Below are 26,357 nucleotides of genomic sequence, written 5' to 3' on the forward strand. Positions count from 1 at the left end.
ATGCCCTTTCTTCGTCGTGAAATAATCGCATGAATAACCAAGCAACAGATATTCGTAAATGAGCTTTTTGGGACATAGACATAACTTAGTTCTAGAGGTCTACTTTGCTCATATTGTTTCAATTTTCAGGGGGGATTTTCGCGGCCCACGAAAGAGCTCTAAATATTCGATGAGCTAGCGGCAACGTCGACCAACCCCTAATTCAAGAGGTCTTTGCAGCTTCTATTCTCAGTCGACATTAAAGATAGACCACCACTTGGATCAGTCTTTAATAAAAATCAGAACCAACAAACGTGTGACTTTACAATATGTTAATAAGGAAATTATAATTAATGATGCATAAAAATTTGTAACATTATAAAGTTACTTATATACAGTGAATTTAATTGAAGAGGCATCTGTTAAGGAAACAATGCTTGAAGCGTTCAGTCTTAGCTCTAGGAAATATAATGTTATGCTTGCGCTCACGCGTCTTCTCTTTGGATCATCACTGATTACGTTCTTAAAGAGCTCAGAGCTAAATGACTTAACTTTTACCCCTCAAGGCTCCCTCAAGAATCGGATTTTATGTCGAAGGTCTTCATGTCTCCTCTCCCAAAATCCTGGTGTCATAGATGTGGGTGTCCTGTGGTTCTTTCATCGGATAAATTCAATTGGGATGCGGTGATCCTCCCTGCAATTGGCGTGACTGAGCCAGTACAGTCTATCCTGTCTATGCAGGGACTTCAACCTGTGCTGACTAGGACCTCGAGGTTGGTTACCCTGTTCTGTGTTGTAAAATAGAGCTCCTATACCTTAGTGCGTGCACAGTGAAAAGCAGCGTGATAACGCCACTAGGATAATGGGTCATCTGTGACGCTTATAAGAAGTAAATTACGCATAATTAAGCATAATTAAGCATAATTAAAGGTTAAGTAGTTCGCACCTCTCAGCATATGAGTTTTCTTATTTTAACATATGTATGTATATTTAACAATTATTCCACGAGCGCGCGTTGGATATGAGATCATAATCATCTCATACCCAACAAGCGCGAGTGGAATAATTGTTTTATTAAAAAAAACGCCCCCAAGATATTAGACAAATCTTCTCGACTTTATTTTGTAAGAAGAAACCGGATGTTACAATAAATATTGATATATCCAATATTTCTGTACGTTAAGGATTATAGAAAAATTAAGCACTCAGATAAAGGCCAGAAGACCACAAAAATGTCTGACAAGAAAAATATCTCAACAGACTGCAAGTTGAGCCTCTTTAAGTCGTTAATCGAGCTCGCGAATTTTATTTTATGTTCAGATATTCGATAAAGCCTAAACGAGATTAAAAACTCAGTAGAAAGGAATTAATTTAACGCTGCATTAAGCCAGCCTCAGGCTGTACTCAAACAATTGGTTTTAATTATGCTTCGGCCCTTTCGCTCTAAATTTATAAAATAAGTGTTACTCCAAAAGAATACGACGTGAATAGAAGTAGAAATAAATAGAGTGACTGTCACGGTCTGAAAAGTGGCCGTAGGAGAAAAAAATTGTTTTCTTGACTACCCAATCAGATCAAATTCCTTACCAAAGGCGCCATTTAGGAAGTCTTGCGTTAAACGATTACGCGCCAAAATTAAGTACTTCGTGTGTCGCCCGTCATCGCTCATAAACTCGTCCCATAAAATTCACCGGAAAACTGATTTGACTTCTACAGTGTTAAGTAAACGGAATATCTCAATCAACGCCCGCTCTTCTGTATGTCAGAGGTCTACACTTAGATCTTTCAGGTAAAGGTAATAACTCCCATCTCGAAACAAACGATAGTCGTGTAGATTCTCAGTAGAAAATGAAATTTTCATTAATTGATGTTGTTTGTTTACAACGGCGGGCAAGATTCAATGTTATCTCATGTCGATGGTTATTTAATGGTCAGAGAAGTCGCATACTTGATAGGGTTTAGTATAGCTAGAAAATAATTTGATACGTATGATGCACGATCCTCGCAGTAGAGAGCGCAATTTATGCAATAGCGAAAATCAGACCTGAAAAAAATCAGGCCTTTACGGGATTCGAACCACTGACCTCTGCGATACTAGTGCAGCGCTCTACCGTACAGGCCTGATTTTTTTCAGGTCTGATTTTCGCTATTGCATAAATAACGCTCTCTACTGCGAGGATCGTGCATCATACGTATCTATAACTGCAGTTCAAAATATATGAACTTCATATATTCACCGTACTAAAATAATTTGAATATATCAACAAAGTTGAAATGGTAAATTGGCCACCGTTACGGTTATAAAAGCTGACGTTTCGAGCGCAAGCCCTTCGTCAGAGCGTTAGCCCTTTCGCTCCGTCGAAGGGCTAACGCTCGAAACGCCAGCTTTTATAACCGTAACGATGGCCAACTTGCCATTTCAACTTTGTTGGTATATTTAAATTATTTCGTTACCCCCACCGACGCAGCGCCAAACAGGTTCTTTAGAAACTATCAGCCTTTATTCATTTATAGCTAGAAAAGATGAGATCTCGCCTCTAAAGAAATGGATTTCCTAACATGACACGATAGGTAATTCATAAGTAGAAAATCAGAACATCACTGTTTTTAAACTGTTAATGTGTTAGCATCGATATCTCCTGAAAGTTTCCAACACTTATTAGTGAGACTCCCTCGCTAGTTATTTACAACACTTCTCATTACAAACGTACAAGGTTTTATCATATGACTTTTTGCAGTTTCTCAGAAATTAGTTCACAAACCAACACGCGATCCAGACCTTCAAGGTCTATAAATCTGTCTAGGAAACTTCTGCACGACTTATTTACCGACAATTTATCGATGTATTGATTTGCTTACTCTCCAAGCTATGGATATCTTAAATTTTAGAATGTCAAGTGTAAAGCTTTGTTTAACAAACTTTTTTTTCGGTGTGATTGAGTAAATTGTATTGAAGTATTTATGAGACAACATCTGTCTATACATTTATGCAAATTTTGCGTTATGAAATCATCATCTGTTTTGACTCGCTTCATTTCCTTTATAATTAACACAACAACAGACGAAGACAAAAAATATACAACTTTGATTCAATTCTATTCTTTATCATGCAGGGAAGTCCAAAGAGTGTTTTGCAAACGAAGGCTTCTTTGGATTATTTTTATTATTGTACCTGGGGGTCTGGGGAAAAAAACCACTGTAAAAGAATCAAAGAAGAATCGCAAACAAAAACTTGGAGCTCAAAAAGGACCCTGTGTAAGTGAGGGCTTGAGTACTAGTTTTGTAGCTGCATTCGCACCCATCCGGGAAAGCGGCCCCAGTTTTGCTCTTTCCTTGACCGACAGGTTATAATTTCTGTATATATATGTATATATATATATATTGTAGTACACGAGGACGGACAACTTCGAGCTAAGAAAGACATATACTCAAATAAAAGGTCTAAGAAAGTTTAATAAAATACGTTTCGGTCTGAGACCTTCATCATTTGTAATACAATGACTTACAAATTCCTTAAATAGATTTATATAGGGCGTGATGACACATATATGTGTCATCACGCATATATTACACTTCGTCGCATATTCCAATGCCACAAAACGTTGCAATTTATGCCTCAATGAGAAATTTTTTATCTTGTCTTATCCACACGAAGCCTCTTTAAACAAGCGAAGTGAAATAATATCCAATTGTAGACATCGGCGAAAATATATTCTCAAGTATTCTTAACGCTATTGTCGGCGCGCGCACGGTTTTCAAGATTTGAATTTTTTGAACAATGTCATGTGATCACGTTGCTGAGTTAGAGTTAACAGTCACGATGCCTCAGTGTGTATAGAGTTTAACTGATGAGTGGATCAACTTTTGTTGGTCTACGAAACAGGCTGTATTAAAATCCATATGTGCGTAACTTGAGTAGTCCATTTGCTACTGTAATCGCTCCTTCATTGTCGAGCACTGTCATGGATCCTACGTTGCCTATTTCGCTTATATATATACATATATACACATATATATTCATCGTTTGTAGTGTTAATCTCCATAACAAGGTGCTCTGACTTAAAAGTGCCATGTCCATGTTAAAAACGAATGAGTTACGTTTGACAAAGGAAAAATATAACGTTTTCCTATCTACGTGTTCATTTAATCGACGTGGACTTTTCATCAAGTTACAGTATTTTAGCAAAGTGAATTTTGAATGAATTATTTGGATTCAGCGTAATTTGAAAAGCTGCTTTTCAAACGACCAATGTCAATATCACTATCAACTTAATATTAATCCAAATGTTAATATACTTACCTCGTTCCCATTCCCTCAGATTGCAATGGATGCTGACATGAATGGCAACTTACCCAATGAGAGATCTGGTGTTGAGGAATTACCTTTGATACCTTTGAGTCCAGACCTTGATCGCAGCCAGCGAGCCAAAGCACTAAGTCAGCTCTCTCTCCAATCACAAGGCAGTAAAGTCTATGACGTAGGACACGATGAGGTATCCATATTCATGACAACGACGTCTTAACAGAACATGAAACTTTCTCCTATTAGTTTTGCGTATGAGCTGAAATGTGACATAAGATAAAAATGAATTAAATCACGAAGTAGTTAATTCTCCGGATCCATTCTACAAACTTAATGGGTCTTAAATTAGGAACATTTTGCAGTTAAGACGGCAACGCTTAGACATCAAATAATAAATGTTTTATATTTTTAAGTGAAAATTTTGTGAGTGGATGAATGTGTTAACTTTCTCTTACGGCGTCACACCTCACCTTGAGAGAAACAAGAAGCAGCAAAGTGGAGCTCCAAAGGGAAACTTGAATTGGTTTTCGACGGGGTTTTAGTTCTCTAACCACGCAAATTTTGATACTTTCACATTACTGTTTTGCACAAGAAGGTACAAAGTTTTAAAACACACGTACTAAGCTATTTTTCTACCAATTAGACCTTTTTATTTGTCAGTAACTGGTTGTCGTCGCCGTTGTGGTTTTGTTTCAGGTCCAGGCCAATACTTTCTATCGTAACAACGTTCCTCTAATTCTAGGCGGATAAAAAGGCTGATATACCATTCAAACTCCATCAAGCTTCTTTGACTGGAGACGAGGCTGAAGTCAGAAAAATTTTGAACAAAGAGCCCGGTAATGAGTAAATACACAAAACTCCCCCATAAGGTTGGGAGGGAAGATGTTGAGCAATCGGTGTTGTCTAATCAGCAGAGGGCACAAACTGGCATTTAAATTCACACTTACAATTATAAGTTATTTTTAGACTAAAGTTGGCAAATGGGAAACTTGTTCCCGTTTTACTTCAGCAAACATGTAGAGTCTTGCTAGAGTAGACAAAAAAAAACAAAAAATCGCTTGAGAAGAATTATATAGACCTTGAACAACTTTACTTAAAACTACTCCTTTCAAGTCACCTAAGTCAGCAAATGAATTCCCTTCAAGTTTTCCAGCTTTAAGAACTGTTTTATCTGCATTTGTGAACAAGCTCAGGGAACAGGTCAAGAACAAACTTTATCACGGGAAACTCTTTAGTATACTGCAGGCATATAATTTCGCTTCCATTTCTTTAACTAATTACCTTAATTGATTGTTTTGTTTTTGTCTCTGTTTTGCTGTTTTTCATTTATACTGTTCTGCAGACATTAATCTGTTGGATAAGTCAGGAAGAACTCCACTCCACAATGCCATATTAGGACGTCACGTGAAGATCGTGGAGATGCTCTTGGGGGCTGGGGCCGATACGTCTCGTCTGGACGAGAGCCAAGATTCACCGCTTCACACCGCGGTTCGGACTGGTGACGAGAACCTTGTTAGAGTAAGCCTTGTCACTTTGTAAGTCAGTGAGTCAAGTTAAACAAAATCAAATCAAATCAGTGAGTCGAGCAAATGGTAGATAAGTCAATTTCAAATTGTATAATCAGTAAATGTCTACCTCGATTGACGATTAAAATTTCAGACTTTTCTCCGAGTTGGTCGATGCGATGCAAACATTCGAGGACATAGTTTAAGAACCCCTCTTCACATCGCAGCTGATATGGACAAAGTGGCCATATGTGGGACATTGGTTAGTATTATTAAGACTTCCTTCTATTTTTCTTTCATGAAAGCCCTTTTAAAATGATGCACAATTTTGTGTACATGGACTCCAATATCTAGACTTTTTATCTTCTCTGCTTGAGAGGGACTTTTAAGAATCGATAGTAATGTTTGAGGAGACGTTATTCTCCCTGATCTGTTCGTTCAAGCAGTTCAACTTTTTAAAGAAAAATTTCATGTTTTTTTCTTCCCTTTTTTACGTTTAGTAATAGACCACTTTCATAAATGGCTGCCGGATTAATATCCTTCTGCTTAAATTTAAATTTGCCTGGGTGGCCTCGCTTTAGATAATGTATTCTTTTGAATTTTGTACTGGAGAACGAGGCCACCTAGGCAAATTTAAATTTAAACAAAAGAATATTAATCCGGCAGCCATTTATGAAAGTGGTCTATTACGCGACAATTTCTCATAACGAAACTGTGACAAGGTCGCTAGGTGAACACAGGATTAAAATTTGAGAATCAAATGCAAAAACCTTGGCGCATGCGTACTTTCATCATTACAGATTGAGCACGGTGCATCTCCGGAATGCCGTGACGACGAGAATATGACACCACTGACAAGAGCAATAGAAAAAGGGGCCAAGAGTGCGGCAGAGTTTCTCTTTAAAGAAGGTACACGCTGTTACTACTTTAAGTAAAATGCACTTGTTCACTGCGTGGGGCCGGATGGGAATGTTTTTGGCAAGAAGACCAGTGCAGATATTTTTCCTTCCGGCCCGACTTAAGTCAGTAGATACGGTAAGCATTTTGTCCCCGTGACCACCTCCTTTTCTCCTCCTTTTCTCTGCATCTTTCGGCTCGCATTTCACAGGGCCAGACGGCTTTTTCCAGTCCTGTCGCATTATTGTTTATGGCCATCATACGGGACTTTCCTTGAAATATTTTTCAATAAGAGCACGCATGGGTCACATGGTTATCGGGTAATGGCGGGATTCTGTTGACAGCTCTTACGTTGCGCATTATATCGTTCACAGTGAAATCAAGACAGAATGATATAAAGGACATACTGAATAATGTGGATGTTGAGGGGAGTACCCTCCTTCATTTGGCAGTGGACAGCGGAAGCACTGAGGTGAGCCCTTCATTAGCAACAAAGCTGATGGCTTTCGGTCCTCCTGATAAAGTACGAAGAGTAAAGAGAGGTGATGTATTCATTTTGTCACAAGCGTGAGGAAAGAGAAATCTGTATCCCCTCAGGGATTCGTACTCCAGATCCTTAGATTTCACGCACTGATGCTCTACCACTGAACTACTGTAAACTCGAAGATAAACTCATGCTATTTCTGTGCTTTTATGTTATACATGTCTAAAGTTCTCTGGAGCTCATTGCTTGAGCATCCTCGCGAAGGACTCAGTCTTTTAAATTTGTCTCACGCTTGTGGCAAAACGAATGAGATGTTTTAAATATTCGACGAGCAATGTCAAAGACTTAGCCGTCTTTCTTATTGCAGGTATAAAGTTGATGAACGTACTTTGGAGGTTATAATGTAGTCTTGGAAAGATAACGTCTCGAGCTTAACTCAGACAGTACGAAGTCTTCAATTATATCCTAAATCTTATAATTTTGAAACTTTGAATCGCTATGCTTCAGGTTGTGCAACTTTGTCTGGACAGTGGGGCCATCATTCGGCAACCAAAGGTAGAGTAAATTTCATACCACAGCTAGTTTAAAAACACATCGGAACAGGTAGAATATATATATATATATTGTAAAGAAAAACGAACCATTGATATATAGCCTGATATGCAGTATATCTATTATACAGAAGTTTCAACACACCATATTGATGCGAATTTGTACGACGAAAGCAACGTTGTATCCACGGGCCAAATTACAGCGAAAATTAGCTAGCTTGCATAATTCTATTTACTCCTCTCATAAAGTTTTACTCACAAAGAAACTTGAAATGACTCACTAATTCATCTAGGCACTCATTCACCTAATCTTGTATCTATATTTCTTCTTGCTTTTACAACGTGTGAATAGGCACGCGATAGAAGTACTGCATTCCACGTGGCTTGCTCCCAAGGTTCCTTAGAGATAGTTCAACTGTTTTCTTCAAACGACGCCTCTATTTGTCGAATAACACTGATTGACAGTGAAGGATTGACTCCCTTACATAGAGCTGCAATGAACAACCACTCAGGCGTTGTGCAGTACCTTTTGGAACAGGTAACACGGTTGAGGCAAAGGGTGAAAAGCTTTAGCAATAGATCCCATAGAAACCAATGAGCGCGCTATTCGCTTGTTCGGCCCATTTCTTTCTTTAAACTTTTCCTTTTAAATGCCTACTGAGGATACTTCATCGTTATTCACTGCATGCAGTTATCATTCAATGAAACAGATTGAAAACCTTCGCTTTTTTGGAGAAAATCTTGTCGGGTTCTGTTTCAATTCACAGGATCGATCTCAAAGAAGTAAAAAAAAAAGATGAAACTAATTTCTTCAAATTTTTAAAAATGTTCCTCTCTTCATTGATAGTTTTTTTTTTTCAGGGCGCTTCAGTTGACCCTCGAGACAAAATTTGCCGCACCCCACTCTTGTTAGCAGCTGGAGTGGGTGGAACTGAGTCTGTCCAGGTGTTGATTGAAAATGGTGCTGACGTCACGGTGAAAGATGTGGATCTACGATCATGTGTTAGAGTAGCTGTTGGACATACAGCCACTATGGAGTTATTACTACAGGTGGATAAGTGACCATCAGTATAAAACAATCTCTTCTCGACAGTATATGAAAGACATAACATGATTTTGACAAAATGTCAGAAAACGCTGTAGAAGTTCCCCCTTGGAGGAGGATCATTAAAACTTATTCATAAAACAAGGAGAAACTTGTACAAGGAGAAAATTCTATAAAGAGATTTATTACACGACTCGGGCAGTCAGAGGGCCAATAACTAAAATCAACCAATCAAAATGCTCTATTGCCGGTCAATATTCTCTCAGTATTGGACCGGGCACTGTCCCGAATGGTCCCGAATGATACCGCACTTTTGTCCCTTTGAACTTCAATCGTATAATAAATCTCTCATTAACCAAGCTTGCTCGGGACCGTACTGGAAGAATATCGGCCCTCGGTCTTTTTTGTGCGGACCTCGCTGCGCTTGGATCGTACTGTCAAGACCTAATGACGATATTCTCCCAGTACGGCCCTCGCGCTTGGTTAATAAGATATATGTTTACTATATACGGTGTTCAATAACTATGAAGGACAAGCAGCCTCCCTCTTCGTCCTATAAGACACTTGTTGTTTTAAAGAGAGGGAGGCAATGAGTGCATTTGTTGTAACATTACAAGTAAGTGCTCTTAGGGGCCAATTATAAAATTAGAGAAGAAAAAAACCTAGATCCAATCAAAATAAAAAAACATGATCAAGATTCTATTTTGTGGAATTCTCAACAAAGGAAAAACCTACTTATGTTCTGCTTGATTCTAAAATGATTTCTCCGTCGTTTAGAGAATTCAACCACGAATATTTCTTGTCTTTCTTTCACTTTAGAAGCGCGAAGCCTACCCGCTGATAACTGACAAGGACATCACAGGCTTCACACCAGTCCACTACGCTGCCAAGCATGGTCATCTCCAGGTAAAGGATGCGAGTGAAATGATATAACAATAATATAATTAGCAAATTCGTATGATCAAAGACCTCGTGTATATTCCTATTGTACACGCTTATGATGTGTGTATTCGCACTGAAGCAAAGCGGAACAAATTCCTTCTTTTAAAACATCTGAAGTACACCCTAAAATGGAATAAAACAATTGATTCTTGAGTTAGCTTACCCTTCGCCACTTGAAGAAGTTAAAGGTTCACTCTACTATGCCTTCAACAACTTGTAATCATTTAAATGCTTTTCTTAAGGGTAACGTCAGTCACTCGTAATTCGAATGTTTTTAATTTCACAGAACATTTTACTTTTCATGGAACGAAACAAGGCAGCTACCAGTGTGACGTCAGATGCACTGGATACAGCTCTCCATGGTGCTGCCAGGTAAATGTTTAATGGGATGCTTGTATGTCAAAGGGAACATTCACCCCCACCCCTACCCTTTCTCCCCGCAACCTCGTTCCCAGGGCTTTTCCCTTTTTGAATTTTGGCGGGCGCCAAAATTCAAAAATGGAAAAGCCCTGGGAACGAGGTTGTTCTCCCCGCTGTATTTCTTCGCATCACCAAGACAGTTTACTGGTACCCGTTATAATTTCCAGGTGGAGAGATTTACCGTTAGAATAAATATTTGCTCCGACTTTGTTTTCATTTTCAGATACGGCTGGAAGGAAATTGTTGAAGTGTTACTGTCAGGTCGTAACATTCGCTCCATAAACTTGAAAAACAACCAAGGAAAAACAGCACTGCACTTTGCATGCGCAGAAGGCCATGACAGAGTGGTTGAGCTTTTGATAAATCTTGGTGCTACTGTGGAAAAGTAAGGTTTCAGAAAACGAAAAATCTGCTAATTTTTTTCGAGAAAGGAAAATGAGATAGCTTTAATAAGTATCGCTTGTGCCATTCTCTCATTCTCTCAGGACAAGGAAAGAGGAAAGTTTTAGGAGACAGTTGACCCTCTCTTATGTAGCGACTCGCAGTAATAGTCTGTAATGACACGGCTACTGAGCACGCTTCCAAATTCCATTAAGAAGCTACTGTAAGATCTTCCTTTGAAATATCCGTCTTCCGCTTCTGTCATGATTCCAACAGTGCAACGATACAACACAAAGTTGAGGAAACATTGGCAATTGAGGCGACAACACATTTAAAAGTATTGGATGAAAATCATTCATGAAATATCTATGCTGGACTTATACCGGCGATATACACTGTTCACACGGGGTTGCCTCTGATTTTTGGTTTTTAATGTTCGTCGCAAAAAAAATAAGAAAGACAGAGACAAGGGAGCAAAGTTTGAGAAAGAGGAGTGTTACTTGTGTTTATGAATTCGATTATTTTCATTTGATGCATTAATTGGCGCAGGAGAATTGGATCAACAAAGAGAGGGCTATAAATTTAACTCTGCAAAATGCAAGGTTAAACTGTGATATACTTTCAGGGATCATAATGACAGAACAGCGCTACATATTGCGGCCATGAGAGGCTCCAAGCGATGTGTCCAGTGCATTTTACAACACCATCCTCAGTGCATTAATCTCTTTGACAAGAATCAGGTACGTAGCTCTTACAAGTAAAAGAGTGAACATCCTGAAAGTTTCAACCTGCTGATGCATAACGTCTTTGAAGTCTCGTAATTGCTCATCCCCGGAAACCATCACACGACTTTGCTCAGTTTCATCGAATTCCCTCCCCCCCCCCCCCTCCATGGATATTAAAGTGTTTTTTGTTTTAATGAATGTCTGGTGAGTCCGCCAAGGGTAGCTCTCAAGTTTTACTTTATTCGTAATGTCATCCCTAGTGATTGTTATCCTTTCACATTTCCTTGGTATTGGACTTTCTGAGGTGGATTCGGTGCCGATTACATGTTATCTTATAAATTATATCTTATTACTTGTCGTTGACAAGGGAAAGTCTCGATGTTCTAATCTTACACAATGTAGAAACAAAACTACGCAGAAGAAACACAGAGAGTCCTATTTCCTGTCCATGCCAGACTTGAGTAGTTGTACATCTTTTAATTAAGGACTCCCATAGTTATCCTCCTCCATAGAGGCGTCTGGGCTCAAACCTGGGGATTAAGAACACACAACGAAAAACCAAAATAATGTATTAAAGGAGTATGTTTTTTCTTTCTTTAATTCACAGCTCATATTCTTATAACTTTGCTTCTCTCACAGTACCGTGCTGAAGTACTGTGAATGAAAAGTGTCAAATTTCTCAATTGAATCTTGCGATCAGTTTAACTGATAAATTTCGCAAGTTAGCGACGAAACAGAACTAAATATGACGAGATATTAGTGTTTTCCTGCGATATTTTGCTGTATACTGCTTTCAACGAAAAATCCCACAGTGATTTGTCGTAGATTAAGAGATATGTCATCATGATATATCATTTTAAGGAAATATCGCGTCAGTGTGTTATCTATCGTCTAATGAAAGATAGAGCAATCTCCGTCATAGCTTGAATCTTTGAACATAACAGGTTCAAATTCTACTCATCATGGCAGTTTTATCATAAACCAGCACGTGTCTAAACGAACAAAATAGATACACATACCGAGAAATGGAGCTCCTCTGGATGTCATTAGATAAAATTTGCCGGTTGGTTTCGTTTTGTCGGCGCCATATCCCATAGTAGGGCATTCGCCATCGCAGGCCTGGAACTTTCCTTTCTCACAGTCGTAATAATCCTTGCAAGGATGTGCTTCCCAACTGCGGGGGTTTCTTACAGATGCAATGAAGTATTTCCATGCCCTCTGATGGTCACATTTCACTGTCTGAACGAACTCTAAAGAATATAAAAACATTTTCAAACGAGCTCCGAAAATTATCAACGGTTTCTTTAACCATGTTCTGAGGTTATCTCAAACAATACTTTTGCCATCTCTTGAACCTAAATCTCATATGCTCGTCTACATGCATAACCGTGATGGGATATACTCATGTTTCCAAGTTCGAACAACGTAGTCCAAAGCATTTGTATTCCATATACATGATACTGCAAGACTAGGCGTTTTTATTTAATCACTCTGGTAGTTCAACCTACCCAGCTCAACCAAATGTCGTAGGCAGCCACGTTGATCAATGCCTCCGTTCGGAAAAAAGTCCGCGTGGCCGCCCTCTCTGCGCATACCGAAACCGACAAAACCGCTGTTCTTGGGCATGTCAGTGTGTATGACATCAACGTATTCTGCATCACTTGGGTCCAACCGGAAGCGCGGATCAGAAATGCTGTTGAAACAGGGACCAGCTGGGTCCAGTCCTTGGGAGGAAAAAATGGTTAAATCTGCACTTAGGCCGAATGGCTTACGCAGCCGGATCTTTTTTTTTTTGTAACACAGAACTAGTACTACTTTTTACCCCGGATAGGACGATAGGTCGTTGCTAGTCACTTTGTAACACAGAACTAGCACTACTTCTTACCCCGGATAGGACGATAGGTCGTCGCTAGTCACTAGGGTGGTAGAAACTCGCTCATTAAATGTTGAAAAAAAAAAACTCTGATGATATGGAAGACTTCACATGAGATGGCACAAAAATATTCAAGATAGAAATTTTTTCTTCGCCATAACCTGATTTCTCATCGAATCGAGTAGGGAAACAGAGAACAAACTAGTGCTTTCTTTACTACGCACTGCATTTCACAGGCTTCTCTGACGCTTCCATTGTACCAATTTATATTCCTGGGTGGAGAAGACTCTGTGAGAGAAAAATGTCTTCCCCAAAAAAACATCACAATGGGACCAGCCGGGTCTTTCCAGTCCCAGACCTCCAATTTGTGTTCTCTAATTGTGTTTTTGTACCTGTAATGCGACCAAGCGTCATCCCGGCTTTCTCCTTTAAATACCTCCCGACATACCCTGCGGTCTGTCCACCAAGGCTAAATCCCACAATATAGAACCTCTTAGCCGAGTCAGGTGACCTCGAGGTACTGTTAATCAGGAACCTAATCAGCTCTGCCACTTGAGCCCCAACGAGCCGGGTGTTTCCAACAGATTGTCCATATCGTCTTTTGGCTCCTTTTGACCAGTCCACCAAAATCACATTGCAGTCTTCTCGTTGTAAAAAGGCATCTTTCAATTCAATGGTCCATCCCTTGGTTGCACTTTCTAGAGTTAATGTTATAAAAATGTCGATAAAGTTGTTAGTTAAAATGTCATCTGTAAATATGCTTTAGTTTCTCCGAACAAAATTTCTACGGTCTAACTACGCCCTGAAGCGGACAAAAGAAATATTGGAGAGAGCGTAGGCCATCAATCGCCCCCCTTCCCCGGTGCTTGAGCCGCAAACAGCTTTGGCACTCACCTCTCCAGCCGTGAATCACGAAGATTGTTCGCCGTGACATGTCAAACTTCGGGGCCTTCAGTTTGTCTGTATCAAAATCGTCTATTCTCCCATACCCTTCCTTAGTGTACAAATCAAATGTTGTGCCAACAGCACTAGGATTTTGTGGTAGGCTTGGTTGAATACTGATCAAGCCCCAGCGGACACTAGGTTGTTTACTGAAGCAGCCGTACTTTTCATAGCAGACTTTCGAAGGGTTATTAAACAGGAAATCTGTGGATAGAAAAATGTATAAAGGATTGACTGTTATCTTTAAATTCATGCCCCTCGTGATTTTCTCTAATCTACGAAATGCAAAAAGCCATAAAGAAAAAGAGCTCTTACGTTTTACTGGGATTTTTGTCCGATTCTTTGCGGCCCCGGAAAAAACCATGAACTCAACCACTATTAGTAAGGCAGTGACGACACGCAAACCAAGTGCATTCATCCTTACTGGCTCTTCCACGAAAAGAAATGATCGTTTTAGGCTTTCGCACTTCTACGTCAGTAGTTAAGGGCGCTACCATGGGCTGTGACCATTCAGAGAGCCGGATATCGTACACGTGACCACCAAGAACAATAGACCTCACACTTAAGAACAATAGAACAAAAGGATTTGATCACGAAGACTTTCAACATCATCCCTATCAAGGCCGAAAATGTCCTGCCTGTCATCGAAAAGAGTGTCCTAATTATTCGTGCAATAAATCACCAGAATTCACGTGTGAAAAGTGTCATCGCAATTTTTACAGTGTGGATTGTTATCAAGATCACAAAACCTCACAAGAAAAAGACAAGAACACCATGTGTAAATTGTTTACTAAATGTACCAAGTGTTGTTAATTAGTCGAGCACTCCCATAAGAAAAAGAACAACGGAAAAAAGTAAAAAAACACAAATGTGGTTTGACCGTGTGTCCAGTATGTGGAGAAGATGTGGATACGGGAATCTACAAATGCTTTATTGAGCCTGTCGGAGAGAAAAAACGACCTCAACGTTCTAAAGAAGAAATTAAAACGAGGATCCAACGACTGCAGCGGGAAGGTATACCCGTAGCAGATATGGACCCCGAAGAATTAGAGCTCAACGATCCACTTATGGGTTACGCCGGGGTGGAAATGTGGGAATGTAATTGGGATGACTTCTCAAAGCGCGACCCGCGAGTGGTACGGTTTCTTGACACCTTAGAAATGGTAGAATCCCTGCATCCGCGACATGCTCTTACGGTGGAAGAACTGGCGCCACGTATTTGTACCACAAGACTGATGAGGCCCATGGAGAAAAAGTACATTACGTCGATGTCACCTCTAAATATCCGTGGGTCAATAAGTATGGAAGATATCCCGTGTGACATCCACAGATTTTTACAAATCCTAAAACCACTGATCTAACAGATTATTATAAAATCGCCAATGTTACGGATATTGTACCACCAGAAGAATTCTTCAATCCTGTCTTACCCTAAAGAAGTGGAGAAAAATTTGACTTTTCCGTTATGTCGTACTTGTGTGGAAAAACAACAAGAGAAACCAATGCTCGACCGCCGATCGACCTATACTCATACCGATCACGAACACCTCATCCACGACACGTGGTGTACACCCGAAATCAGTAAAGCCGTGGAAAAAGAGTACAGGATTGTAAAAATTCATGAAATGTGGCATTTTCGGGAAGAACAACGGGTCGAAGGATTGTCTAGCGGGTATTTAGATACATGGCTAAAAATAAAGCAAAAATCAAGCGGGCGGCCATCACATGTACGCATATCAGAAGAGTTACAAAATTACATTGACGACTATGAAGCGCAGGTAGGTATCAGAATCGAACCGGAAAAGATTTTAAAGAATGGAGCCAAATGTTCGTTAGCCAAACTCATGTTAAATTAACTCTGGGGTAAATTTAGAAAACGGCTTAACAAACCTACGGTGGAATCAGTCACAGCGCCACACGAATTGTTTGAATATTTAAATAATTTGTTGGTGGTAATTCATGCGATTCGCATCTTTTCAGAGGATGTGTTGGAAGTAGTGTATTAATAGTTCTGTGGACGAAGACGCTTCTAAAGGCGGGAAAACTACTATCTTCATCGCCGCCTTTTCGACCGCGCAAGCCCGCTTGAAATTATACATTTATCTGGATCCTTTAATTACAAGATCGTTTTCTCAGCTTTAAAACAGTTTTGTGCCGGGAGTTCTTTTATTCGCATCTGATTTGTATGAGGAAATAAAACAGCCGTAGGTGTTTTCTTGAGTTCTTCGTAGCTACTAATATAATAGTAATACCATATTTCACCATGGTAATCCACTTAGCAGAAGCTGTAATGAATGATGCCCTAGGTAAATCCAAGCAAATTCAAAATTCATGGATCTTAATGGTTTCATGGTTGCGTTTCTCGCATGAGAAAAAATTGCATCTTAGAGACCAGTCATCACTTACCGCCAGAAGACATTATCTCAATCATGGTAAATCTCCTGCTACTCTTTTTCCCTTCTGTTGTTTGAAAAGTTGGAAAATTTGACTTTTGAGCGGGATTTTTTTAAGATGCACAAACCACTGGGTAATTCATCTAACGATCAAACCGCATCCATTTTATTCGCGAATGTGGCAGCCAAACACTTGCAACCCTATTTTTCCTCTGTTCCAGAACACTGCACTGCATCTGGCCGCCATTCACGATTACCCAGACGTTGTGTCGTGTTTGCTATCGTATCCTGAACAGGAAATCCTCATGAACAAGAAGAATCGTAATGTATTGGATGCTGCCATAAATGCCGAAAGAAAGAATGTTGCACTTGCGATAGCAAGCCATGACAGGTCAGAAAAAAGGTGTTTCTTTTTTCAAGTATGTTCTTGAAATCTCTCTCTCTCTCTCTCTCTCAAAAAAAAAAAAAAGCCAAATGATAAAAGCATCGTCATCAAATTGCAGTTTCATGGAAATAGCTGCAGGTGTAAAAAATTACTCTTATTTTCATAGATGGCGCGAAGTGCTGACATCGTCTTCCCCTGGCCATATCGCGCAGATGCAAAAGCTCGTGATTAAAATGCCAGAAGTCGCTATAGTAAGTAAACTCAAATTCTTGTCTCCCTATTTCATAGATAAATACTAATCGGAGGTTAAACTCTGCTGTAATTGTAATCCTTGGGTAACTGAGTGGTGAAGGTAATTCTGGATATCTTTGAATTTATGAGCTTCGCCTTAATTGTGGTTATTATTGAAATGTCTCTCTATTTTCCAAATCAAGAGAATGCCAACTGTTTTGAAGTTCTTTTGTCCAAACCAATCACTTGCAGAACAAAAATCAATAATGACTTCGTTATTTAAGTTTTCCCACACTTTAGACCGACAGGTTGATTGTTTTTTACTCTGAGCTCTCATCTTTTTTTTTATTGGCCGTTGTGTTTTCTTTTTTTCGATTTTACGATATTCAAATGCTCCCACCACTTAAAATTTTCATTTTCAACAAAGTTTCACTTTACAACGTATAACGTTTTTGTTCTGGTTTACAGCGATTCATGGATCAGTGTATCACAAGGGAAGGAAATCCAGACGGAGAAGACTACAAAGTAAGTTTCATCTTCTACCTGAAAAAAGGAATACACTGAAATGCCTGGCACTTAGCGCGAGTACGTATTCGAAAGGTCTGAAATCCTCTTGTGGAAATAAACCGCATCCATTTTATATTTTGCTGTCAGATACTCTTTGTACTGACCTGCAGAGAGTCTTTTATCGAGCTGGATTAAATACCGGGTTAATATGTGACAAGCGTCCTGAATACTGTTGGGATCTGTTGTGTCGAAAGTAAAGATTTTTCATTCTAAAATACAATGTTTTTTTTATAGCAAAGTGCGTAAGAAGTACGACCAGATTTCTATATGCGACCAAATAGGGTCTGACTTTTGTAACGAATAGCGCTCCAAAGTAAATGACATACAAAATGTAAAAAGTTAGAATTATGAACAATTGTTTATCGTATCAATTCCAAATTTTAAGTTAAATTGTTTAACCTTCACAAAATTTGTCTCTTTCCTAACTTTCTAAAGACTACGTATCAAACCAGGCAAAGTTATTTGATGCTTAAAGACCTTACTGATCCATCACACTACAATATATCGGAAAGGTCCTTGTCTTGATAAACGACGACAATTGTTTACATTTCATTTTCAGATTACATACGATTTTACCATAATTCAAGGATCACAGCAGCCAACCCAAGATCCACTGGTAGTACTTAAGGTATGAACGAGGGGAAAGAGGTATTTTTTGTTCTTCAAAAGGAATTTTACTGATCACGAACGTTATTTTCGCTTTCCACTTACAGACCATGCTGGAACATCGTCGAATATCCTGCTTGACTCATCCAGTATGCTTTATCGTTATGAACAAAAAGTGGTAAGAGATACTACGAATGCATAAAATTTTCTCTGAACGTAGGAGAAACAGTCAAGCTGCATGTATTAAGATATGTATTAATAATTAATATTAACATGTATTAAGATAGTCCTAGTAAGAGTGGTGCTGAAAACTGACAACTGATGTCTTAAATGGTTAGCAATGTTTTTTCAAGGTACCTTTCAGATAAGTTGATCAAAATTGTTGATCTGGTGGAATTGTTATAGTATTTTTACTTGACCCTCTCCTCCCTCAGGCAGACGTTTGGATGGAAGTCGTTAGTTATTAACCTTGTTCTGTATCTTATCTTCGTGGTACCACTAACCGCTCTTGCAATCTTCACGAGGGCGAATGAAAGGCGCCTTTGCCGTTTGAACGAATCCCTATCAAGAAAGGTATCTATTCTGATTGTTTTTTGTGCAATAATGTACATTCTTGGGTACGCACAAACATTACGGATAATTTCCCCATGGTCAGTTATTTAGCTATATCTTGGGGATGGTTCAGGAAAAAAAAAAAGAAGAAAATTACCAAAGCTGGGTAACTAAAACTGTTCACATAACAATGTCAATCAATAATATTAAATCCTTAGAACACTCATTTTTGACTGTTGTAAGTTACCGATGGACCCTTTTCGAAATTGTAAAACATCCTCAATTTCAAAATGTGGCTGGGTGTACAACGTTTTCTATGAAGTAAATTTGATTGCAGTAGGGCTAAAAGTCACTTTGGCATCAGAAGGCTTCGTTGTTCCCTTCGCCTTCTGTATTTCGAGAATGGCCCTTCCTTATATTACTTTGATGGATAGTACAACCCACGTGAGAATCAAGGATCTCTTCCTTCGTCAGTTTTTTCCAACGTCTAATTCATTTTTAATAATTCTCGCTTTTTTTCAGGAATATATCCACATGAATGTCCCATGTAATTTAACAGACTCGGTAAGAGAGTTGTACGTTTTGCAACATCTACACAACATCTTTTGTATGAAGTGCCATTTACTAGTTTGAAAAATTCTCATTTCGAAATGCAGAGACTTCTCAGCTAATGACACAGGAAAAAATTGTTTTCATGTAGGAGTGGTCTACCCTCGCTATTAGCAGAGAAGAAGTTTACGGTGTTGTTTCTACAATTGTCTCCTTCTTGCCATGACTATTAAACAAGTGAAGATGAAATTTCCTGTGTTCAAGTATCAAAGCGGGCAGGATATGGGACATATATTCGGTTGCTCTGTTGATGTTTTGGTTTGTTTTTTTCTAACAGGTTGCTCAGGTTCTTCAGTTTGCAGTTGGGATAATCGCAATTCTTCACCTGATAAAAGAATTACTGCAGCTAAAGAAGCAGGTTGGTTATTTCACATTGATCACGATTAAGCAAGATTAAAACAGCTTCCACTGATTGTGAATGAATGAGAATGGTAAGGAATACCCTTTCTTTTAACAGACAGTCGCACCAAAACGTTTCGTGGAACCAAACATAGTAATCACGATAGAAAATTTGAGCAGAAAAGAAAATCCAATAAGAATATAGAATGAATACCTGCAAACTGCCTGAAGAGCGGGAAAATGTGAGTGAGAAGTCGTAGTTGATATTTAGGAAGCATCTAATGGTTGAGAAGATGGTGCGAGTGTCTGGACCAATCAAGGGGCGTGGTGTGGGTGAAGCGGCGTTAGGTGGCGTGATAGAAAATTATTCAATTAATACCACTGCATTTAAATGCATCTTAAATTCTTTTATATTCGCAATTGAAGTCCAAATACTAAATTTGTCTACTTCATGTTCTAGAGGATTAAATATCTTCGTTCACTGTCCAACTACTTTGAGTGGGTGGGGTATGGCTTTGCGTTGTTTTACATTGTTCCCCCATGTGACTGTAAGCTGGGATTCCGGCAGGAAATTGGAGCAATGGCCTTGTTCTTTGGCTGGATGAACCTCATCTTGTTTCTTAGAAGGTATTAATGATGTATAAATAAGATAATTAAGAGGACCAATTTTGTGATCGGTCATTGAATTGGAAAGATTCATTCCTCTATAAATGATCGCAAATTAAGCTCCTCGTGTCGATGATGAAAGAGTGACATGTGAAAATCTTTAAGCCCGAAATGGCTTTCATCAATAAACATTAACATTTCAGGCATTTTTTGCAAATCACAAGCAACATTTCTACCCGACTGAGAGGATTCTGCTACCTAGGAGTCAAAAACTCAAAATCTATGTACGGCTCATTAATTCAGTTTTCCTGTAACTCAAAAGAACAAAAATCATGGCTAGACATAAATCATTCTTTTTTCATCCTCAAATTACAGGTTTTCGTCCTATGGTCAATACATAATAATGTTGACAACAATGTTTGCCACCCTGTTTAAGGTGGGTATTTAATCATGAAACAATAACGAAGGAATATCGGGGATGTGATATGTTTTTGTCATCTCCAAATTATTCTAATGGCATCTTACGAACGATTTTGTCACGACACCATCTGATTCAGTTACGAAAATAAGAACCTAATTAAACGAACGGATCGAAATTGACAAATCGAAGTTGATAGCTGTGATAAACTTGGCTTTAATACCAGGATGGATCAATTTCAAAGCATTATGACGTGCCCTAAAGCACATGGGCCCAAACATGCAACGGAACACTAGAACAGAACCGGAAATGCCTAATACTACAATAACCTTAATAAATCTTCAGCTGATAACCTCACGGCAAGACTGACGAAACCGTTTCCAACGACAGGCTGACAAATTACTCTCTTCGTTTCCATCGACAAATTATCATGCAATAGTAGCGAGATTGCGCAAATAACTTCACAGAAACTACTTGGACAAAAATTAGACAATCACTTCAGTTTTACTGAAGACATAGATGACATTTGTAAAAAGGTGTCACAACGTATTGCGGTGCTGAAGAAGATTAAGTGTAACCTGCCTCTAGCCGAGCGTAAGCTACATTTCAACGCCTTCATAAAGCCAATAATGTTGCATGGCTCATGTGCATGGTGCACTGCGTCAGTAGAGAACGTTAACCTCTTATCCAAGCTGCAAAAGCGAGCAGCTCGAGTAATCCTGGATACTGACATCGGTGAAAGAAGCGAGATGCTTTTTAGCAGACTCGATTCACTTAAGGAAGAATTAAACCTTAAAAGGACTAGTTTAATATTTAGGCGCATCAAAGATGAAAATAATTGTCCGAGTTATATAACAGAACTTTTAACGAGAAACTCAGACCGACACACCAGAACCAGTCGCTATGGAAAATATAACTTAGTGTGCCCCTCCTATAATAGAAAAACGAAAGGGGGGCGAACTTTTCAGGCCAGTGGAGCAAAACTATGGAACAGCATCCCTTTAGAAATTCGCAAGAAAGACTCCATTGGCTGTTTTAAATCTGCTGTGAAAATATTTTTTATCCAAGAACTCTTAGCTTAGTTTTTAGTTGTGCATATTCAGATTTCGCCCAGATATTTTCTTTTTTTTTTTACTATCTTACAAGTGTAAATAGTTTTTAACTTTTAACTTAGGATAGAGGGCCACTGGTTCGTCAGTTTTTAACTGTTATGTGTTACCCTCTATGTGTTACTTACTTGTTGTTACTTACTTACTTACTTACAAAAAAACTCTCGTTTTACCTATGTTACCCATGTCAACCTTCTCAGGTGTAAGCCTAAACTAGAGAATAACACAAAACTAACCTTAATTGTTTGATAGCGTAAAACTAATGTGATTACCATCAATGTTTTCCAGGTCCTGCTCCTGTTTTTCATGTTCGTCATGGCTTTTAGCAGCACATTTTACCTGCTCTTAGACGAAGAAACGGTGAGATTTAAAGTCTGGTCTCATTTTTTATTGTGTATTTCATTGAATTTTCATTGTGTTTTTGAGTCTGTCAGTCCATGAGCCGGTTAGTCAGTCTATTGGCCAGACATTCAGTCAGTTAATAAGGCAGCCAATCAGTCGAACAGTCGATAAGTCAGTCAGTAAGCCAGTCAGTAAGCCAGTCAGTAAGCCAGTCAGTGAGCCAGTCAGTAAGCCAGTCAGTAAGCCAGTCTAACAGTCATCCATCCAGTCAATCGGTCAATCAGTCCGCCAGTTTTCAGTCAAGTAGGGGGTGCACGGGGTGGGCCTCATCTCGCCTCGGGGGGTGACGTCCCTGCCCGAAAATCCTGTATTCCCCAGTTATGGGATAAATAGTGAAGCCATGGACGCAGGTGGTGGACTAGCTTGCTCAAGCATCTGTGACGTAATCGCGGTAGTGGTCAGAAAGTAGTATCAGCCTTTCAGCTGACACTGCAGAAGGCCATGGCAGCAGGTGGCATTGTGTTCTGTGCGAGCACCAAGACATCTTCCCAGAAGTGGCCAACAGGGTTCTTATCAGTTTCAACTGATACTGCGGGAAAGTTACTGTTTTTCCGGGCCGTCGGGAACCTTTTCTGCCGCATGGATCCTCAGCCAGTAACCCAGAGAGTGGTGAGAGTACCCGAACAATGCTCTTGTCACCATAAAAATCTCGTGCAGTCCTCCCTCCTACTCATTAATGAGTGGCAGCCGATTATTAGTTTATCTATCAGCATTTCAGCTGTCATCCGGCAGCAGATCACTCAACCAGTCAGTCATGTAATCTTCGCGCATACTGGTATTTATTTATCAGTAACATCCATATCATATGGATGGATGGATGGATGGATAACCTTTATTTAAACACGATAAAAATTAATAGATTGACCATTTTATTTTTTCAGGAACCCTATGCCACCTTTCCATACTCCATGATGACCATTTTTGTGATGACTCTCGGTGAACTCAACTATGCTGACTTGTTCATGCCTTGGGACAAACTGGAATATGCCGCACTGACCAACATCCTGTTTTTCATGTTCGTGTTGGGAATGCCTATCATTCTTATGAACATGTTGGTGAGTACCGCTTCGATAACACGAAATCAGAGATGGGAAAACCTCTTCAAACCGTATTTACTTGACTAGGCCGCTATCCTGGCAGTTAGTTCGGCCTTGAAGCAGAAAGACTTGTCGAAAGGCATGAATTCGAGGCTCATCGAGTTAAACTTCACTTCTACACTTTTAAATGAAAATTTACCTCTCTTAACAGTTGTTTTTAAAAATGACAGAGTTTAGTAGTATCGATTACAAAATTTGAACGGTTTTGTTTTTAAACGTCATGTCATTTTAAAATCGTCACAGATCGGTCCCCTCACAACACTCTGTTCAGACGTCCTCAAGTAGGTAATACGTAAATTCAAAGCCGAAAAAACTACATCGAATGAGGAAAAATACCATATGAATTTCACCAGTTACGACACTAGGAAGAAAATATACTGGGGTGTAATAAGCAATGAATTTGTTTACTTATGTCTTGTTACAAGGTGGGCCTTGCTGTTGGTGATATCGACAAGATCCAAGTGAATGCTTTAATTGACCGTTATGTGATGCAGGTTGGTCTGAAAGAACAGATTTAGTGAGCAAGGCTCTTGCAGAAGCGACACTAAGTTGGTTTCGCTCTATCGAAACCTTGTCTCTAGCGCTTTCGTGTCTATGCTTACTTCACTCCCTTTGAGTGGCTTTGTAAGAGAATTTCTATCTTAGCGGCTAACTAGATACCAGTCTCAACTAACTAAAAGCATTTGCTCGTTCCATTCCTCTTTAGGTCGAGTTGGTTTTAGACATGGAGGAAACAGTGCCTAAATCTATTGTTAAACATGCCCATGTAGATAAACACGTTGAATATCCCAACAGGAGTGCATCCAAGGTATTGCTCATGTTCACAAAACTAAGTTTTCACTGAAACCTTTCGCCTGTTACAATTTACAAAACTCTTACCTTCTTAGATGTTTCCCTTCCACAACTAATTTTCTTCTTCATTTGCACAAACATTCTAGACTGTTCACATCAAAAATCGTAAGAAGTTAGGCCTGAAATGTCATGAGCAATTTTTTATGTTCAAAATGGCGAAAGGGTTCCAGTATGATCATGTGTAAGACGTCGCAAAATGTTACTTTCCATCTCGCTTTACATACCGGAAAGGAGCCCGCCGTCCTCCCAGTTGGTACGACGACTAGACTAATAGAAAATTAAAATCCAGTCTTTCTCTCTAAGACTAGCCGCATAAGTTGTATTTTAAAACTTTTCTCTTCCAGCTCTATGAGAAGCTTTTGGGTTTCAGCCGTCCGGAAGGAGATGATGATGAAGGGGACACATCCCCAGACCTCCCCCCTGCATTTCATCCACTACTGAAGAGAATGGAGGAGCAGGAGAATAGGTACGAGCCTGAAACTAAGTCAGATATTTTTTACTAATATGCAAGAATGAAAAAAGTCTGGCTCGAGAGAACTGGAGAAGAGGCAAACGTGTATGATTGCACAGTTATAACATACCTCTCGCAATTTTTACAAACTTCGACCATGTAGTTGGAAACAAAATTAGTAAATAGAATGATAGAATATTTGCAACCTCTCCCTTTTCCGGTATCGTGGACGTTTTCAGGGTAATTTACGTGAAGGAATAAACAGAAAGAAATCTTCCTCTTTTCCACAGATTCATGAAACTTTGCCGTTCACGTATGATGTGCAATGTAACATTAAACATTTTGATCGTGAACACCTTCTTGCAGTACTAACACTATACTAACCAATATCATAAGTAATAAATACACCTAATGTATGTCAAGGTGCAAACGTCAGTTTTTTCCAAAGAGGGGTGAAAAAAAAAGCAAGGGCATGGCTACAAAGGATACTTTTCAGATTTCGATCCCCTTCTAGTACAAAAACTTACAATGTATAGCGAGAAAGAAAAAAAGGAAAAACAACGGAAAAAGATGGCGCACTCCCGAATTTCAATAAGACACTAGTGTTGAACCCACCTTTCCTTTGCCTCTAAAACGCATTGCTGAAATTATGATAGGTTAAATCTCTAACCCCGTTTTTGTCTCACACGGTAGGATCAGTGGCATCTACGAGCTGTTGCAGGAACAATCAAGGCTTCTCAAATCGATCAGTCAACGAAAACAAACGGAGGAGTAGGGGAGGGGAAATGGAGTCTTGTATAGATGAATGTAGTAAGGTGTCTAGTAAGCTACGGAAGAAAAGTGGGCAAACATCACCATTCAACTGGGTGTCAGTAGTGACATTATCATTTCATTTCATGGTATAACAGGGTAATAAAGAATCTTCGCACGCCCTGATTGGTCGAAAACCAGGGGTCCTGCACGTTCGCAAACTGAATTGTAGATTAGTGATGTTTCCATTTGGTTGCTCGCCGCAGTTATTGGAGCAATCAGGAGTAAAGCTGCTGTCCCACAACTGAGTCATGACAGTGCGAAATGTGACCTTTTTTAAGATGTAATATCAAGTGGGATCCATACCCACATTTAACTTTTTGTAACCCTGTTTTGAATGAATTCTAAGCTTTATAAACGCAAGAATAAAGTTCACATTAAAAATACATTTATACTGGAAATTCTTTCTGAGGCGAGCGCGAAAACGAGAGTGAGAAAACTCATTATCCGTTAAACATCAGAAGAGCAAATAAAAAATGACACTTTATTTCTTGACGGGGGAATTAAATCTGTCATGTGTGAAATTATCAGATAACCTTTTGTATTTAATTTCATGGACGGAAAAAGTTAATAAAATAGAAACCGAAACCTTAAATGAATTGACTGTCAGCTAAATTAACGCCTCTCCAAGACAAGAGAGATGACAGCCTATGCAGCGATCAAAAATCCCTATATTTTGTAGCTTCTGGAAATGACCCTGTGGAAAACACAAAGTGAGTTCTCGGGAGCGCGCGAAGGAAGAAGACACGTGTTGCTCGAAATTAACTGTACCCATATTTGAAGGCTTTTTTTTCCCGATAATTATTATTATTGTTAAGAATTCTTGAATTAAGAAAAAAAGATTTCCACCCGGCCTTAACTGCTTGGGGTGAGTTGTTGTATT

General features: G+C 39.2%; 2 protein-coding genes across 5 annotated transcripts; one reads left to right on the top strand and one right to left on the bottom strand.

The window, feature by feature from the left end:
• The first annotated feature begins 1,616 nt into the window (after positions 1–1,616).
• On the top strand, positions 1,617–25,862 carry LOC111341685 (transient receptor potential cation channel subfamily A member 1). Of its 3 annotated transcripts, XM_088737821.1 has the most exons (32): positions 1,642–1,768; positions 2,494–2,550; positions 3,093–3,234; positions 4,299–4,472; positions 5,025–5,118; positions 5,625–5,800; positions 5,942–6,049; positions 6,588–6,696; positions 7,059–7,156; positions 7,676–7,723; positions 8,072–8,257; positions 8,581–8,769; positions 9,584–9,670; positions 9,993–10,078; positions 10,350–10,511; positions 11,133–11,247; positions 16,662–16,831; positions 16,992–17,076; positions 17,525–17,581; positions 18,183–18,251; positions 18,337–18,407; positions 18,664–18,802; positions 19,304–19,345; positions 19,668–19,748; positions 20,190–20,356; positions 20,711–20,771; positions 22,151–22,222; positions 23,146–23,319; positions 23,787–23,855; positions 24,068–24,169; positions 24,558–24,679; positions 25,358–25,862. In XM_088737821.1, exons 4-32 carry the CDS (start codon positions 4,305–4,307, stop codon positions 25,437–25,439), a joined length of 3,189 nt encoding a protein of 1,062 aa, XP_088593947.1. In that variant the 5' UTR covers positions 1,642–1,768; positions 2,494–2,550; positions 3,093–3,234; positions 4,299–4,304; the 3' UTR covers positions 25,440–25,862. The 3 variants fall into 3 exon arrangements, with proteins under 3 accessions (XP_088593948.1, XP_022804399.2, XP_088593947.1); XM_088737822.1 differs by lacking the exon at positions 2,494–2,550 and having other exon boundaries at positions 1,617–1,768; XM_022948664.2 differs by lacking the exons at positions 2,494–2,550; positions 3,093–3,234 and having other exon boundaries at positions 1,630–1,768.
• On the bottom strand, positions 11,455–15,633 carry LOC111341686 (inactive pancreatic lipase-related protein 1). Of its 2 annotated transcripts, XM_022948666.2 has the most exons (8): positions 15,478–15,613; positions 14,740–14,796; positions 14,363–14,608; positions 14,000–14,251; positions 13,498–13,803; positions 12,741–12,956; positions 12,252–12,482; positions 11,455–11,762 (listed from the first exon to the last, which is right to left on the bottom strand). In XM_022948666.2, exons 3-8 carry the CDS (start codon positions 14,463–14,465, stop codon positions 11,713–11,715), a joined length of 1,158 nt encoding a protein of 385 aa, XP_022804401.2. In that variant the 5' UTR covers positions 14,466–14,608; positions 14,740–14,796; positions 15,478–15,613; the 3' UTR covers positions 11,455–11,712. The 2 variants fall into 2 exon arrangements, with proteins under 2 accessions (XP_022804401.2, XP_022804400.2); XM_022948665.2 differs by lacking the exon at positions 14,740–14,796 and having other exon boundaries at positions 15,478–15,633.
• Positions 25,863–26,357: the final 495 nt, after the last annotated feature.

This window comes from Stylophora pistillata, chromosome 11 (genome assembly GCF_964205215.1).
Source record: "Stylophora pistillata chromosome 11, jaStyPist1.2, whole genome shotgun sequence".
Classification (NCBI taxonomy): domain Eukaryota; kingdom Metazoa; phylum Cnidaria; class Anthozoa; order Scleractinia; family Pocilloporidae; genus Stylophora; species Stylophora pistillata.